The sequence below is a fragment of the Centroberyx gerrardi genome, chromosome 13 (assembly GCF_048128805.1).
Source record: "Centroberyx gerrardi isolate f3 chromosome 13, fCenGer3.hap1.cur.20231027, whole genome shotgun sequence".
Taxonomy (NCBI): domain Eukaryota; kingdom Metazoa; phylum Chordata; class Actinopteri; order Beryciformes; family Berycidae; genus Centroberyx; species Centroberyx gerrardi.
The window spans coordinates 1573691-1588192 of NC_136009.1; the positions used below are offsets into that span (position 1 = coordinate 1573691).

At 39.5% G+C, this 14502-nt stretch overlaps 2 protein-coding genes across 2 annotated transcripts in view; both read left to right on the forward strand.

Annotated features, from left to right (window-relative positions):
- The first annotated feature begins 2614 nt into the window (after positions 1-2614).
- On the forward strand, positions 2615-4650 carry LOC139917439 (protein transport protein Sec61 subunit gamma). Its single transcript, XM_071906565.1, has 4 exons — positions 2615-2698; positions 3666-3775; positions 4060-4162; positions 4521-4650. Exons 2-4 carry the CDS (start codon positions 3682-3684, stop codon positions 4528-4530), a joined length of 207 nt encoding a protein of 68 aa, XP_071762666.1. The 5' UTR covers positions 2615-2698; positions 3666-3681; the 3' UTR covers positions 4531-4650.
- Positions 4651-8845: 4195 nt separating this feature from the next.
- The window catches only part of LOC139917433 (contactin-associated protein-like 2), a 67657-nt gene continuing 62000 nt past the window's right edge, over positions 8846-14502 (forward strand). Inside the window, exons 1-2 of the mRNA XM_071906558.1 lie at positions 8846-8944; positions 9168-9252. Coding sequence (XP_071762659.1) covers positions 8846-8944; positions 9168-9252 — 184 coding nt within the window. The remainder of the gene's footprint in view (positions 8945-9167; positions 9253-14502) is intronic.

Sequence of the window (14502 nt, forward strand, 5' to 3'; positions counted from 1 at the left end):
GATGAATGAGAAATACACAAGGGTCCATCAGGAGAACTGCCCGGACCATAATTATCATTAAAACATCTTTGAAATCATGTGTTTCTAATCCACACAGCATAATGCCTGAGTAGGCATAAGCATGTTTATTCTGCTTCACCCGGGGCTCGAACTCACAACCTTTGCCACCAATGGCAAGTTGTAATCAAGTCGAGCTACCTAAGAAGTGGGAAAATTAGAGGTGGCTTCACACTATGACTTAGCCAACCACCAGGGTGCTTGATAACAGCTGTCCATGCATGTAAAGGCAGATTTCAAACTAGTGTCAAAAATTCAGTATTCAAGACATTCATTCAAGTTATTTTAACAAAGATTGATTGCTCCATAAGCCAAAAACTGATGTTTAAAGACACTCTATTTCCATTGACTGCAATAGTTTACATGAGGGCAGAATTCAAAATACTGTCAAAAATTAAGTTTTTGAGATAAAATTCTGAAATTTTACACACTTCATCTACCATGACAGCAAAATTTTGTAATTTATTTTCATGAACATTGGAGATTTATTTAGCGAGAATTTGCAGTAGCTGTTTACAGTACCGTTTACAGTAAAACATTTTGATGCACTGTGGGCTTAATTTTTGCTAATTCAAAAATCTGGCTGGATCTTTTGTGGAGGACAGTCTGAAGATGCAATGTAGAAAGTTTGGTGTCAATTGAGCCAAAAATGTGGGAGGAGATAGGTTTAATTAGTTTTACAGTTTTTGAGAAAAACAGAGTGATGGACTTCATAATTTGCACTAGGTTGAAGTTTACAAAAGTTTCTTCACACTTGGGCCTACATTGAGGTTGAAGTTGCAAAGCTGTAGCACATACGGCTGATTTTTTTCATGCATGGGAAGTTAGATTTCCTCGGAAGAAGAAGAAGAAGAAGAAGAAGAAGAATAACATTGGCAAATACAAGAGGCATCAGCAGAGCTGCCCGGCCCCTAATAAATATACATCAAGTTTGATTTATCACTTGAGAACCAAACATACAGTCAACAGAGTCAGACTATAATCCAAGAATGAGCAAATTGCTGTATGCCCATAAATGAAACAAAATTTTAAAAAATCATTGTGTATCAGTAGGCTATGTAATTTTGTCATTTTCTTTGTGATTAAATATGAGATTAATAGCAATAAATTACAGAAATTTTGAGATTATTTAAAACTGATACACATTTAAACTTTAAACTTTATCATCACCTTTAAGAGGGAGATACACAGGGCAAATTTTTGAATAACTTGTATCGGAAAGGATGCCCAAGGAGCTGACTCAGCATTGTTGCTTGAATCATATACAGCAGGAAGATCTTGTTCATCTGAATATATTTTTGAATCTGAGTCACTTTGTTGCATGATGCTGGGAGCGTTGTCCATCACATTTTGCCCAATAAATTGTCAGTCTATCATCCTCCTTATACAGTGGATGTGTAGTCAAATTTGTATCAGTTATGGATATACGACCCTCCTTTTCCTCCCCTGAAATCGCTCCATCTTGCCATGAGACAAAACCTTTTTTTTTTTGGTCATGATGCTCTTCTGGGATAACCATTGCTTCTTAAGTAAGCCTTATACAGTATTACTAGTGTACTGCCTTTTTGTTTTATCCTTAATACACTGTAGCCTATGTTGTTTCTTACCAGCCTGTAGGTAATTTAGTGGCAACTAAAGCACAGTCTTACAGGAATGTACAGCTCATATTTATTGATGTCCCAAATGAAGATTTTTTTTTTCTTGTTTTTTTTTTTACTTCTTTGTGTGATGATTGGCATACTTTAGATACACCTCCATCTACTAGGTCTACTGGCAGATTAATGTTTTGCTCCCATCTACTGTATACTTTTAGTCATTATCACTGTGCTGTTCACTTTCATTCTCACTGATCAAAAGTTCATCAATAGTAGCCTGCACCTCAATAACTGATAAAATGGGATTCCTCACGATATTTTGTAACAGAATACTGTTCAATAAATGCTCAAATTAATACCACGTGGTTCCTCTAAATACAATGCCTAGTTCTGCCATGACCATATACAAATACAATTCATTCTTTGTTTAAATCTATTTCTACACGTTTAAACTTTCCACACTTTTATTTGTGAGATAATTATGTCATTAATTCGGAAAAACCGGCCGATTTTTTTTTCAGGTGAATGCAATATGCTTCCGTAGGCTTACATAATAGTGTAATGTTATTGTTTGACATTCTACATAAATAATTAGCATTGTTGTGTTTCTGTTTCCACTCTTGGTTTAACTTTTAGTTGTTCTGCAATATTGTTTTTTAGCAAATTAATTAAAACGTGATACGCATTTCCTCCACTTCATTCTATGGCTGCAGCACATAGTAGATTTGTGCCGCTTGATTATACCTCTCGCTTTATAAAATTTAACAGCCACCAAAAAACTGCTTTTGTTGCTGGGTCTATTGTTATTTTACAATTTTATTGTTATTTCCTCCACGCGCGCGTGAATGGACCACAAGTCGTATTTACCTCCTTAGATCATGGAAGTACGAGTTTACATGAGACAATGAAGGCAGCATTCAAGGGTCTGCCCAGAGTGCGCATGTATGTTTCACCCACTTTAAGCTGACGTCAGCGCTCGAACTGCGACGTGTCTCTTCGATTCGTAACGAAAAGGGTAACGTAAGAATCTCTCTCTGAATTTCAAGGTATGTAAATTATTTTCAGATAGTTGCTTTAATTTTTTTGGAGGATGTATTTGTTGTCTGTATGCTAACAATGCCCAGATGTAGAAATATAGTCAGCCAATGTTTTCTTCCATAGCTGTTTAGCTTGAAAAAAAGTGCTTGCGAAGTAGTAGCACCGATACTCTCTTTTCTCTTAATGGAAACTTCACGCCAAACCTCATTCAAAAATCTGTCACTATAAAGTGGTCTTGTGTATTGACAAATGTACATACCCGATAAAATATGACTTGAGATGAATCTTGAGCGACCCTTCAAGTCGGCCTGTATCCGTTCCTCCAAGCAGCTCTTATTACAATGAAATTTAAAATTTCAAAGAAGTCGCTCACACTGCTTGCTACTGCCCAAAAGATTGTGGAAATAAAGCGTGAACCAATTCCAACGGTTATTATAATTAATGTTCTGTGGTGAACTATTTGTATGCCGAATTTAAAAGGGTCTCTCAACGATCCTGAAGAAAGGATTCGAGTCACGTTTTAAACGATGTACATTTGCCAATAAACAAGGGAACATTAACTTCCCATATTTTTGAACGGAGCTCTATACGAGAGAACGAGAGAACAATAATGATTACAGTGTATGTCACTATTAGGCTAATTGACTCATTATTGGCCTCTGCTCTTAGCTGGCTGAACATACTGTTAGATGAAAACCTCTTATGTCTAAAGTATGTTATAGGGAATGAAATGCACAAATACATTTAAATGGCCTACAGGTGAGGTAATCATCAAACCTAATCATGATTGAATTATACCAATTTACCAGTAAGCAATACAGTTTTCTAACTAGTACAAAACAAAGTTACCTTACTTCCATTGTGGTTTTAAACTTGTTTGGCAGGCAGACAGAAAACCTTTGCCGATATTGATATTAGAAATATTGAATATTTTATTTGGAAATTTGAGCTTTGTTTTGGTTTCTATTCATGCAGACCAAAGCCTTCCACCATGGACCAAGTCATGCAGTTTGTGGAGCCCAGTAGGCAGTTTGTCAAGGATTCAATCCGTCTGGTGAAAAGATGCACCAAACCGGATAGGAAAGGTACTGGACCATGGTCGATGATGCTGATCATGTTGTATTTATATGTATTCATAGTATTCCCATGATGTCACATACATTTCCTACCAATATGGTGCTTTACCATATACACAGCTCATCAGCTGTGGCTGTCATTTGATTACAATCGCCTGTTATTTTCCTACCAAGATGGCCATGTGGTGATGTAACAGGACTAATATTCATAGTATTCTGTTTCCCTGCCTTTCTATGTCATGCTTATTCCTGATCTCATTATGGGAAACCACTCTCCTCATTTCATCCCACAGAGTTTCAGAAGATTGCGATGGCAACAGCGATCGGCTTCGCCATCATGGGCTTCATCGGATTCTTTGTCAAACTCATCCACATCCCCATCAACAACATCATTGTGTGAGTAAACGCTCACACGCTGTTTTTTTTTTACATTTGTTAACTAAACAGGGTAAATCTAGTCTTGCTTTGGTAACAGTCATTGGAATGCGTTTAGGTCCTAATATAGGACCCATAAAACATTCCTGTAAGCCATTTTGGATCCTGAACCATAGTGTAATATTTATTACAGCATGGTTGTACTCAAGTTGCTGTAATCATCAAAAACTCACTGACATCTGACAGACAACAGCAGTACAACACTAGATGTGTGTTAGCATCTGCAGTCCCTCACCATGAACTGAACTTGCTTTGTACTCATAGATGCTTTAAGGTTTCTGGGTTTATAATTAACGAGTTGTAATATTCTGTTTTACAGTGGTGGTTAAATGGGCTTGACTGCCTCTGAACTGCTGCCTGGACCTGGACCACCTTCTGTGTATAAGAATTCACCGCTGTAATCTAGTTCTTCTGTTGTTGCTTTGTAAATAAATATGGCTAAAAACTGATTTTTGTGTATTTACTACACTTAGTATACGAATCCAAACATGTAGCAGTCTGCGGTACAGGAATTACTTGAATATTTTCTTCTGCATGACAAATAATTTGTTTTCAGGAGAGGTCGCTGCACCCATCCTCAGCAATTCTGAAGTTGCCGTTTTACATCCTACCAGTGTTGTAGTACTCCATTCCTGGGAGGTATACTATTTCACAAAGCAGGATTAGAAAGTTAGCCAGATAACTGCTAAAAGGAGTATGCTATATCCTGGTGATGGTGACTTGAATGTGTAAAACAACACTTGAATGTTAGGTTTAGCAAAATGATTCAGTTATGCATGATGATGACTGCTAATAAACACAACTTAAGATATTTAATAACTTTTTGTTCTCTGGCTAACTTGCTAATCCCCCCTAGACTGAACTTGGGCCTTGATCACCTTAGACAAAGGCTACACATCTTTTCAGCGTCACACAAAATGTCTATCTGATCATCTGGTATCAAAAACATAGGCCCACATGTAGACAGGCTATGAAAAATACATCTGCCACAGATTTTAAATTGACGTGTAAATCTATGTTCTTTTTAATTTGTGGCGTGAATTACTTAAAGATGAATGAGTTTTCCATGTAAATAACGTGGATTTGTTTACATTAATAATTTTACTTATACAGACATAATATGTCATTACACCCCATTGACTATGTTGAATAAATGTATTACCTTCAAATGGATTCGGAAAGTTTTAGTTCACAATGTTTACATCTGGATCTGGAGTGCAGCGGCTTGGAGAGGAAGCTCTGCCCCTTTCATTTGATTGATGGTATGAAAATGCTCTCTTTAACGTCACTTTTCTCTACCAATCAAAAGCCTCCCCAGTATTAAGTGTCTCCTTTTATCCATGAGTTTTCTCCACTCAACATTAGGTTTTAGTTTCTTTGCTCTCCCAAACTCAGTTGTGTGTCTTCATTCTGCTGACATGGCCTGAAGCTCTCCCTCTCCACACAATATTGTGTACTACATCACCTCCATGCTCGTGCTCATGCGTGCGCTTGAAAACCACGTGATAAGTGTTTGTTGTTGTATGGGGACCCACTTTGCTCATTAGCGTCGCTAGTGGCCGAACACTCTGTTGTTCATCCTTAAAAACTGGTTACTCGGAATCGAGTGCTGGGGACTCGAAACTCGACTCGAATATGACCTTGGTGACTCAGATTTGATCATTAGGGACTTGGGACTTGACATGGACTTGAGATTTGGTGACTTGACTATAACAATGCATCCTATGACCAAGCTTTTGGTTTATTTCAACTGGGGATCCAAAACGGTGCGTGTTAAAACAGGATCAAATGTGAGACGCGCATCCAAAACAAAAAGATTCATACAACAAAAATGCTCCCGTATGCAGAATTCAATAGAGACGTAATTTAATAGTGACGTACGCTGTGGGCAGATCTGTTGTATTCTGCAAGTTAAAACAATGCCTTGCCTCACTGAGCCAATAAAGTTCACTATGCCAAGTTTTTGGTAGATTGTCTTGTTGGTCAGCTTCCCAGTTAAGTGATGAGAAAATAGACACCAAAATCATCCATGTGTCACTGATAGATCGTTGATGGTAAAACACTTTAGCATACACTATGTTAAATGATAGTAGGCTCCATCCTACCACCTTAGGTTACACCATGTTGAGTGGTAGTAGTCTCCATGCTAAAGGCTAAGGCTTGAAAATAAATTACAAAATAAAGCTGATTTCTCTTGACTGACCGTTCACTGCGAATGGTAGTAAGATGCATCATCCCTCTAGCCTGGTGATCAGCCCCTATGAATCGCAGTCTTCAGCACTTCGAATTTGCATGCCGATTCATTGTTGTTGCTATGGGGCGCCTCCAGATTACGTCAATCTGCTTTGCTACTGTGATTGGTCAAAGAGTCTGATGATTGACAACTAACAGCAACCAATCGGTTGGGGCGAGAAAATACGTCACTGAATCAGTGGTGGATAGGCTTGCGTCCAGACCCTAATGAATCGCCATGCAAATTCGAAGAGTGCTGAAGACTGCGATTCATAGGGGCTGGACACCAGGCTATCATCCCTCCAAGTTCATCGAAATTGGACCAGTGGTGTCTGACATATGTTTGAGTTAAAAACTTTGACTTTTAAAGGGGTCAGAAACACTAAAACATGTTTTTTGAGAAGTTAACTGATATCTAGGTGTTGCTTGCGATAGAAGACAATAATACCAGACATTACCTCCACATACAAGTACATATGTTGAACTCCCACTGTTTTAGCTGCTAAATCGACAATTCTCTTTTTTCCGGGGTTAAAAATCAGAGTGTCTTACTTTAGTTAGACTCTGTGTAATCACATTGATTTGATAGCCGCTCCACCCTGCCCCCCTCCCTCTCCACTGCTGCTCTCATGCCCATTTCATTGCGTTTTTCAGACTAGTGGGGGAGCCGGAGAGGGACTAAAACCAGGGGTACTGTCACCGTTTAATAGGCTAATCCATGACTTGCAGTGATGTCACTGTGCTGTTGACGCCAAACATAATGACTCCCAATTTAACTCCCAGAACAAACATATTCATTAATGCACTTTACTAATTAAAATGTTGAAATGTTTATTATAAAGCCTGGTAAATGTGAGTCTCTGACTGTCTGTCTCTATTTCTCCTGACTGGCAGTGGGAGCAATCAAGGCCTATTTTCTTTGGCCAGCCACGTCTTTCAGTGTGGTCACTGACTTTTACAGGGATTGATTAAGGGAATGTGGTTGGGGTAGTTGTGATCACTACAGGGGCATCTGGCAAGAATGCAGTATGGCCATATCCAGAATTCCAAACTTTATTCCTCTATAGACAATGCACATTAGACACTGTAAATACGTAATAGCATAAACAGTAGCAACAACAACTGAAGCAATAATAAAAAATCAGTGGTTAGCACTGTCGCCTCACAGCAAAAAGGTTCGGGGCCCTTTCTGTGTGGAGTTTGCATGTTCTCCCAGTGTTCGCAGGGTTGTGCTCCGGTTTCCTCCCACAGTCCAAAGACACGAAACCCAGGTGAACTAGAGACTCTAAATTACCAATAGGTCTGAATGTGAGCAGGAGTTCTATGTGATGGACTGGCAACCTCTTCCAGCCTGAAAACTGACATTTAACACGTTGGTGAACAGATTCAATTACAGATCCCTCTTTTAAGACAACAAAGCAGTCCTGGGTCCATCGTAATGTTGCATTTCTATTCTTGGTTTACACTAAAATTAGTATTTAAATATAAAAGTAGATCTGGTCACCCTATCGCTATCTTAATAAATGCTATTTTGAAACGCTTTTCAGGCTATTTTCGTGGCCTCATTCAAATGAATGGGAAGTAAAAATCTGAACGCTACAAACTCGTCCAGCTGCATCCGATCTTGCTGAGTAGTTTATATTCTGGTTTTCATGGCGGTCAAGTGCCGAATAACCCCCATGTTAAAACTAAGTGGAATGTTGCTTTAAATATAGAGGTGATCAGGCCTTTATTCAAGATCTCAGGGAATTTCATAGAATTCAGCACTAGGTTGAGAATTCAGCAATTTGTGTGTTGATGAATGATGTTTATCAGAAACATACCAAAGCAGTATAAGAAATGAAAAATTCCAAAAAAAACAACTAACAGCAGTTTATAAATTTAGACTCACAAATATGTGACTATGACTATTAATTTTTAAAACATGTACTATACAATAGTAACCTATATTCACCAATATCTATAATAAAATAATGGTACAGTCACAGTAGTAATATCTACAATAATGGAAAACAGTTGCAAAATTGACATGTAGTTTTACAAACCATTCATAAATCACTAAGGGTATTTGGTAACCATTGTATGTGTGTGTGCGCAAGTGTGTGTGTGTGTGTGTGTGTTTGCATCTCTCTCTCTCTCTCTTTCTCTCTCTCTCTCTCTCTCACACACACACACACACACACACACACACACACACACACACACACACACCTTTTCCCCTCTGTGCTTCCTCGGGGGGTTGTTGATGTGGCTATAGAACCCCCCTCTCTCCTCATTTAACTTCATTGAGCTGCGTATTGCGTGTGGGTCGGACCGTACCAACTGCAGCAGAAAATAGGGGTGTCCGTCTGTCCGATAGTTCAGCGGCTGGACAGCTCCTACCTGTCTATCTGCCTGCCTGTCTCTCTGACCATGCAGCTGGGGCTGGAGGGCCGACACGGAGCAAAACCACGTTCTATTCTGAGGCTCTGTAAGAAGGTTGTCGGTAAAACTCCGGCGGAGTGCCGTTGGGCAGGTTGACAGGAGAGGAGGGAGACAATACTCTGCGCAGCGGGCGGACAGCCATTGCTTTTCCCTACTGCTGCTAATAAAGGAAGCAGCACGTCCGTCTGGGCTGTGTATCGCCGGAATAACAGACATTATCCCGCCGAGAACACCGGACTGAAACCCACCTGGACGATTTCTATCTTTCTCTTTTCTCTCTTTTCTTTCCGTTTTTAAATCTGTGTTACAGTTGAAGATGCTTCTGACGTTGTTGTTGTTGTTGCTGTCGGTCCTGTGTAGCATCAGCAGCACTGGCGCTGCATCCTCAGCATCCCGTAAGTAGGCTACACACACACACACACACACACACACACACACACACACACACACACACACAAAAGGCTACATGCATGTCTAGCTTGGTGGCTTGTTTGCGTCTCTACCAGGCTTTATGTCAGACCTGGACTAGTGCGGATTGCTGCTGGTGTGTCCTGTTTACCACTGAATGGCTGGTGTGTTACTGGAGGATACTGCAGAACAGAGCTGCCCTCACTCCAGTATACAGCCAGGGTCCCAGGGATGGGTTGCTATGGACTAGTCAGTATAAATAGAGAGTTCATTTTACACTGAGTTAAGGTGGGTTTACCTCCAGTTCTTATCAGCCTGGTGGAGATCACCTTTCCCTACCTTTTCCATTGTAGCCCCCATCCTGATTTGCACGTACTGCAACTAAAACCCCTGGTGTATTTGGCACACCAGTGGCTTTATGCAGTAGCTGTTAGTGGGTGCCGAAGTTTCCTGTTTGTGTTAATCTTTAGGAGAAAGTCCTGTGGGATTCCTCTAGGATGCTGCAACATCTCCCATGTTTACTCCAAAATGCTGACTGCTCTTTTTCTCTTCAAGCCACATCCCTTTATGCCTTTATGTGAGAGTAATCATCCCGCTACTAAGGGAAATTAGATTTCTGCTTTTTCTTTTCTTCCATCGATACTGATGGCCGGATTCATTCCCCATGTTACTACACCAACCCTTCTCTCTTTCAGTTTCACCTTTGTCTCTAGGAGAGAGGGAGAGGTTGGGGGTTCAGAAATGTTGGATATGCAGTTGTGTTAGTAGTTGTGTGTAGTAGTAGCCTACAACACATCATTCAACTATTCAATTATTGCCAGCTCCTGTGTCCTTTCAGTGTCAGGAGATGTGATCAGGTTAATGGTTACCTTAACTACACTTAAGGGTTAACTGTATGTTGAACATGTACATAGAATTAGGATATAAACTATTAATAATAATGGATAGAAAGGTTACTTGTTTTCCACTGTGGTAATATTCTTGGGTACAGTCAGAGAGGTGGGGATAAGCCGGAAAAACACACCTATCCTCTGCTTGTAGATTCAAATCCACACCATGTGTTTTTATACTGTCAGTGAACCAGATCTAAGAGCTGTTTAGTATTTTTGTTCCTCTGCTGCGTCTGTAGTGTTCCTTCTCCAAAATAATTTTAAGTGTGGGAATAGTAGTTTAATGGTTTCCTGTTCCTTAAAATTCTTGATTATGTTGCTGCACCCATAATGCACATATTTCACTGTCTCTCTGTCTCAGTAAATTCTTCTAGAGAAGGTCCAAATCAAAGACCTAGAATCCGGATTGGAGTTGATCCATAACGTTAGCTAATTGTAGCAGTCAGCTACATATTTATCTACAAACCAACCTAATTGTTATTCATTGTCAGCAATAACAGCCTTTATCTTTAGTACTAATATGTTAACACTTCATATCCTTAGTAGTGTGTCTTGGACAATCAAATTGTTTATGCTAGCTGTGTCTGCTAGCAAATGCTAGTGTTAGGTGACTTTAGCTGGTTAAAACTGATACTGTTAAAACTAGTTGTCAGCTCCAATTACACAATTAGACCTAGTCCGTTTGGAGACAGATCTAACGTAGCAGACTGCTAACATTAGCTAACATCATTGGTTTGGAGATAAATATAACATAGCAGACTGCTAACATTTGCTAATGTTATGGATCAACATCAATCCAGTAGCTGTAGTCTTTGATTTGGAACATCTCCGCTCTGCTCATCTCTCCACCATATCCAACGATAATTTTGGTGTATATTTTAACTTATTTGTCCAAAGACTGGTTGAGGTTCTCTTTCTTTACATATGCCTCACTGTCTTCCAGATTTTGTTTCCCACGCAGTATGACATAAATCAAATATGGCCGCAGTGTGATTAAGGCTGCGTTCGCACATAGCGTTTTTTTTTCTTCAGAACTGCCACAGCCTTTTTTACATGAAATCTAATGTGGAGCGGCCGCAAGGCGCACAAAAGGCGGCCGCTTCTGAAAAAGGGCTGCTTTTTTGGCAGAGCAGAGCGCTTTCAGAAGTTGAACATTTTTCAACTTTACTGAACAGTGCCGGGTGACGTGAACCGCTTTTTTCTCAGCCAACCAATCACGATGAAGGAGAGGCTGGCTGTTTTCCATATCAACAACAAAGATGGGGAAAGTGCCAGTGGAGAAATTGGTCATTGTAATAAGTGAATTTCCATTACTGCAGCAACGATCATAAAGAGGCAGTATGGGATTATACTGGACATGTATAGGGAATATCTGGTAAGCTTTTGCTTGTTGCACAGCACTGTATTATCTGCTAGAAGTGCTAACCAGCTAGTTAGCAGGCTAGCCAGCTGCTCAGCTAATGCCAGATGATGTTATCGTGATCCGCTTTTTATTTCTCCTCACAAAAAGTGCTCCAGGCAGCACTTTTTCCATACAAAAAAACGCTATGTGTGAACACAGCCTAAGGCACATTATCACCCTCCTATAATAAGGTGGCGATACAAGGTTTTCACCCAACATCAGAATATTAAGAGTCTGTTCAATACTTCACAATGTGTCAACTAAGGAAGCAGCAATCAGGCCTGTGACCTTTGGCCTCCCATACTGCCCCTAGGTTGACCCCGGGGACAACCTAGGACATATTCTCTCTTTCTCTCAAACACCAGACACACATACACACACACACTCTCTCTCTCTGCCTCTCCCTTCCTTCTTCTCCATGCTATGAGTTTCATAGAGATCAATTGATAGGATTTATTGAACATTAATTAGGTGATTGATATTCATGTCTTGTATTGCCATGTGTGTAAAAGTAAACCAGACTGAAGGCGATAAAAATAAAGAATGACTGCATCTGTTAGCTTCCTCTCTGCTAGCTGGTTCTACTTTACTCCTTACTCACTGGGGGGACATGAACCTCACACAGCACCATGAAATACATGTTTGCAAAGATCTCAAAATGTAATCTATTACACTACATTCTGTTACTCTTATTATTGTTTTAAAGCTATAATCACTAATCCCCTGGAATACTAAAACTCACTACTGTAATCACATCATTTTCAGTTGCTTTTGAGCTACTTAACTTCCATAGCACAATGACCAATAATGACCAATTAAACAATTATTACCAATTAAACAATTATTTCAAATGTCAATTCAACTGTAAAATATGCCTTAAATCTTATAACTAACCTTTCAAACATTCGTCTGAGTAATCCAACAATTAATCACCTTTTTTCAAAGTGATTGCGTTATGAATGTGATGTGATGTGAAAAAAACTATGGATTGCAGTACTCTTAGGATGAAAACATGACCAGTTTAAAACGTGTAAAACTGGATTTCCCTTGCCTCTTTGATTATAAAGGAGTTGGATGTGCTATCTAAACATGGTGAAAGTATCAAAACGCACAGTCTCCAACTAAATCCACACAATCCATATTAGAAAACGCTGTTTGGACTTCCGTAACTTTGTGGCGTCACAAAGGTTCGCCCATTATCATTTTTGTAAGAAATAATAAGCTAACAAAGTTAGCCTAGAGTTCTAAGAATTTTCCCTCTGTTGCCTGCTCTGTCGTGTCTGTGGTGTCTCACGTTTCACTCTTGCCAATCAGAACAGAGCGGTCGTTAATATTAATGAGACTTAAAGACACAGAAACAGCCTGTTCTTGGTAAAGCTCAGAGAGATGCTGGAAAATTAACGTGTAAAAATTGATTGACAGTGTTTTTGGTACATGACACCACACAAACAGCTTTTAATGGACCTCAACACATAAAATAAAACACTGGAAAGTGTAGAATATAGGACCTTTAAGAAATATTCTGAAAACAAGATAAATTTCAGTGTAGAGGCTTTGCAGCTATGTCACAAATCTAGCAACCATGTTTGCCTCTATCATGGATGTCCACTGGAGAATTGACTGTTAGTTAATGTCTAAATATACAGCGAAAAAGAGAGATACCTGAAAAAGATTGTTGTAGTGTGGGTTTTGTTCAATTAGGTAACATTATAAGTAAGTGAATCGTTTGTTAAGGTAAATGTGTTTCCAAATTTAGGTTACTAAATTGTTGGTTTTTGGCTTTGTTAGCTAGCTAACTAGTCAGCACGTTAGCTAGTGTGCAATCAGATGTGTTAACAAAAAGACAGTGATAGCTGATCATACTATGGCTAGCTAGCTAACAAACTGACGTTATCTAAACACAAAATCAATCAGATGGATCCCTGATGAAATTATCAATTCCCAGTCAAAAACATATCAGTGCTCTGACATGATTATAATTTTGACCCCACCTAAATTGGTCTAGTCCACATTGTAATCACAGTTATGGGCATATATCCCACTGACACAGCACAAAAATGAATTGATGAAGAGATTAAGGTCATGCTACAATTGCGGTAGATTTTATATATATTAAACCTGCAATAAGCGATATCAGACCTTCTAACTAATCCTGAAACTAATGTGTGCTATGTGGAGATTTCATTGAGACATAATGATATAAACCAATATCCACACAAGCGGGCCAGCTATGTTGTTGTTTTCTAAAGCTTGTTGTCAAATTCTGCTCCAGAACGAAGCTCCTCTCGGCCCATTCAGTAGCTTTCAATTTTTTTTAAAACTAGCTTGGCACCTCTCTTGCTATTTAAAAGTGGCCCTCACCCCCTCCCATTCCTGACAATGTTCTCGTAATGGAGGAATCGATGAAGCAAGCGAGTAACGCCGGTTACCAGTTCCTTGTTGGAACAGTCAGCTATCCAGCACACTGATCGTAGGGCACTTACAATGTATTTATAAGTTAGGAGCAGTACCTTGAAATCAGCTCGGGCTTGTATTAGGAGCCATAAGGAGGACAAAATGGGTGTTAAATGGTTTCCACCTGGCTGACTCTGGCTGAGTTATGGTCATCTCGAGTCCATGAAATGATATGGTCATCTTGAGTCCGTGTAGTTATATGGTCATCTTGAGTCCATGGGGCTACTGTGAATGCTACTACAGTTTCCACCTGGCTGACTCTTGCTGCGATCTGATTGCAATGCGTGCTGTCTGTGTTTACACCTTGCATTAACATGCATTTTTCCTTATCCAGAGAAGTTATCCAGATACAGATCACATTTTAATACCAGATGTAGGTGTAAATGGGGTCAAAGTGTCAGCTTAACTTGAATGTTACATGTGTTTTGAGGGTGTAGAAGATTGGTTTAACTTGGTAATGTCTGTTGCAAATTGGGTTTCATTCCATGTAA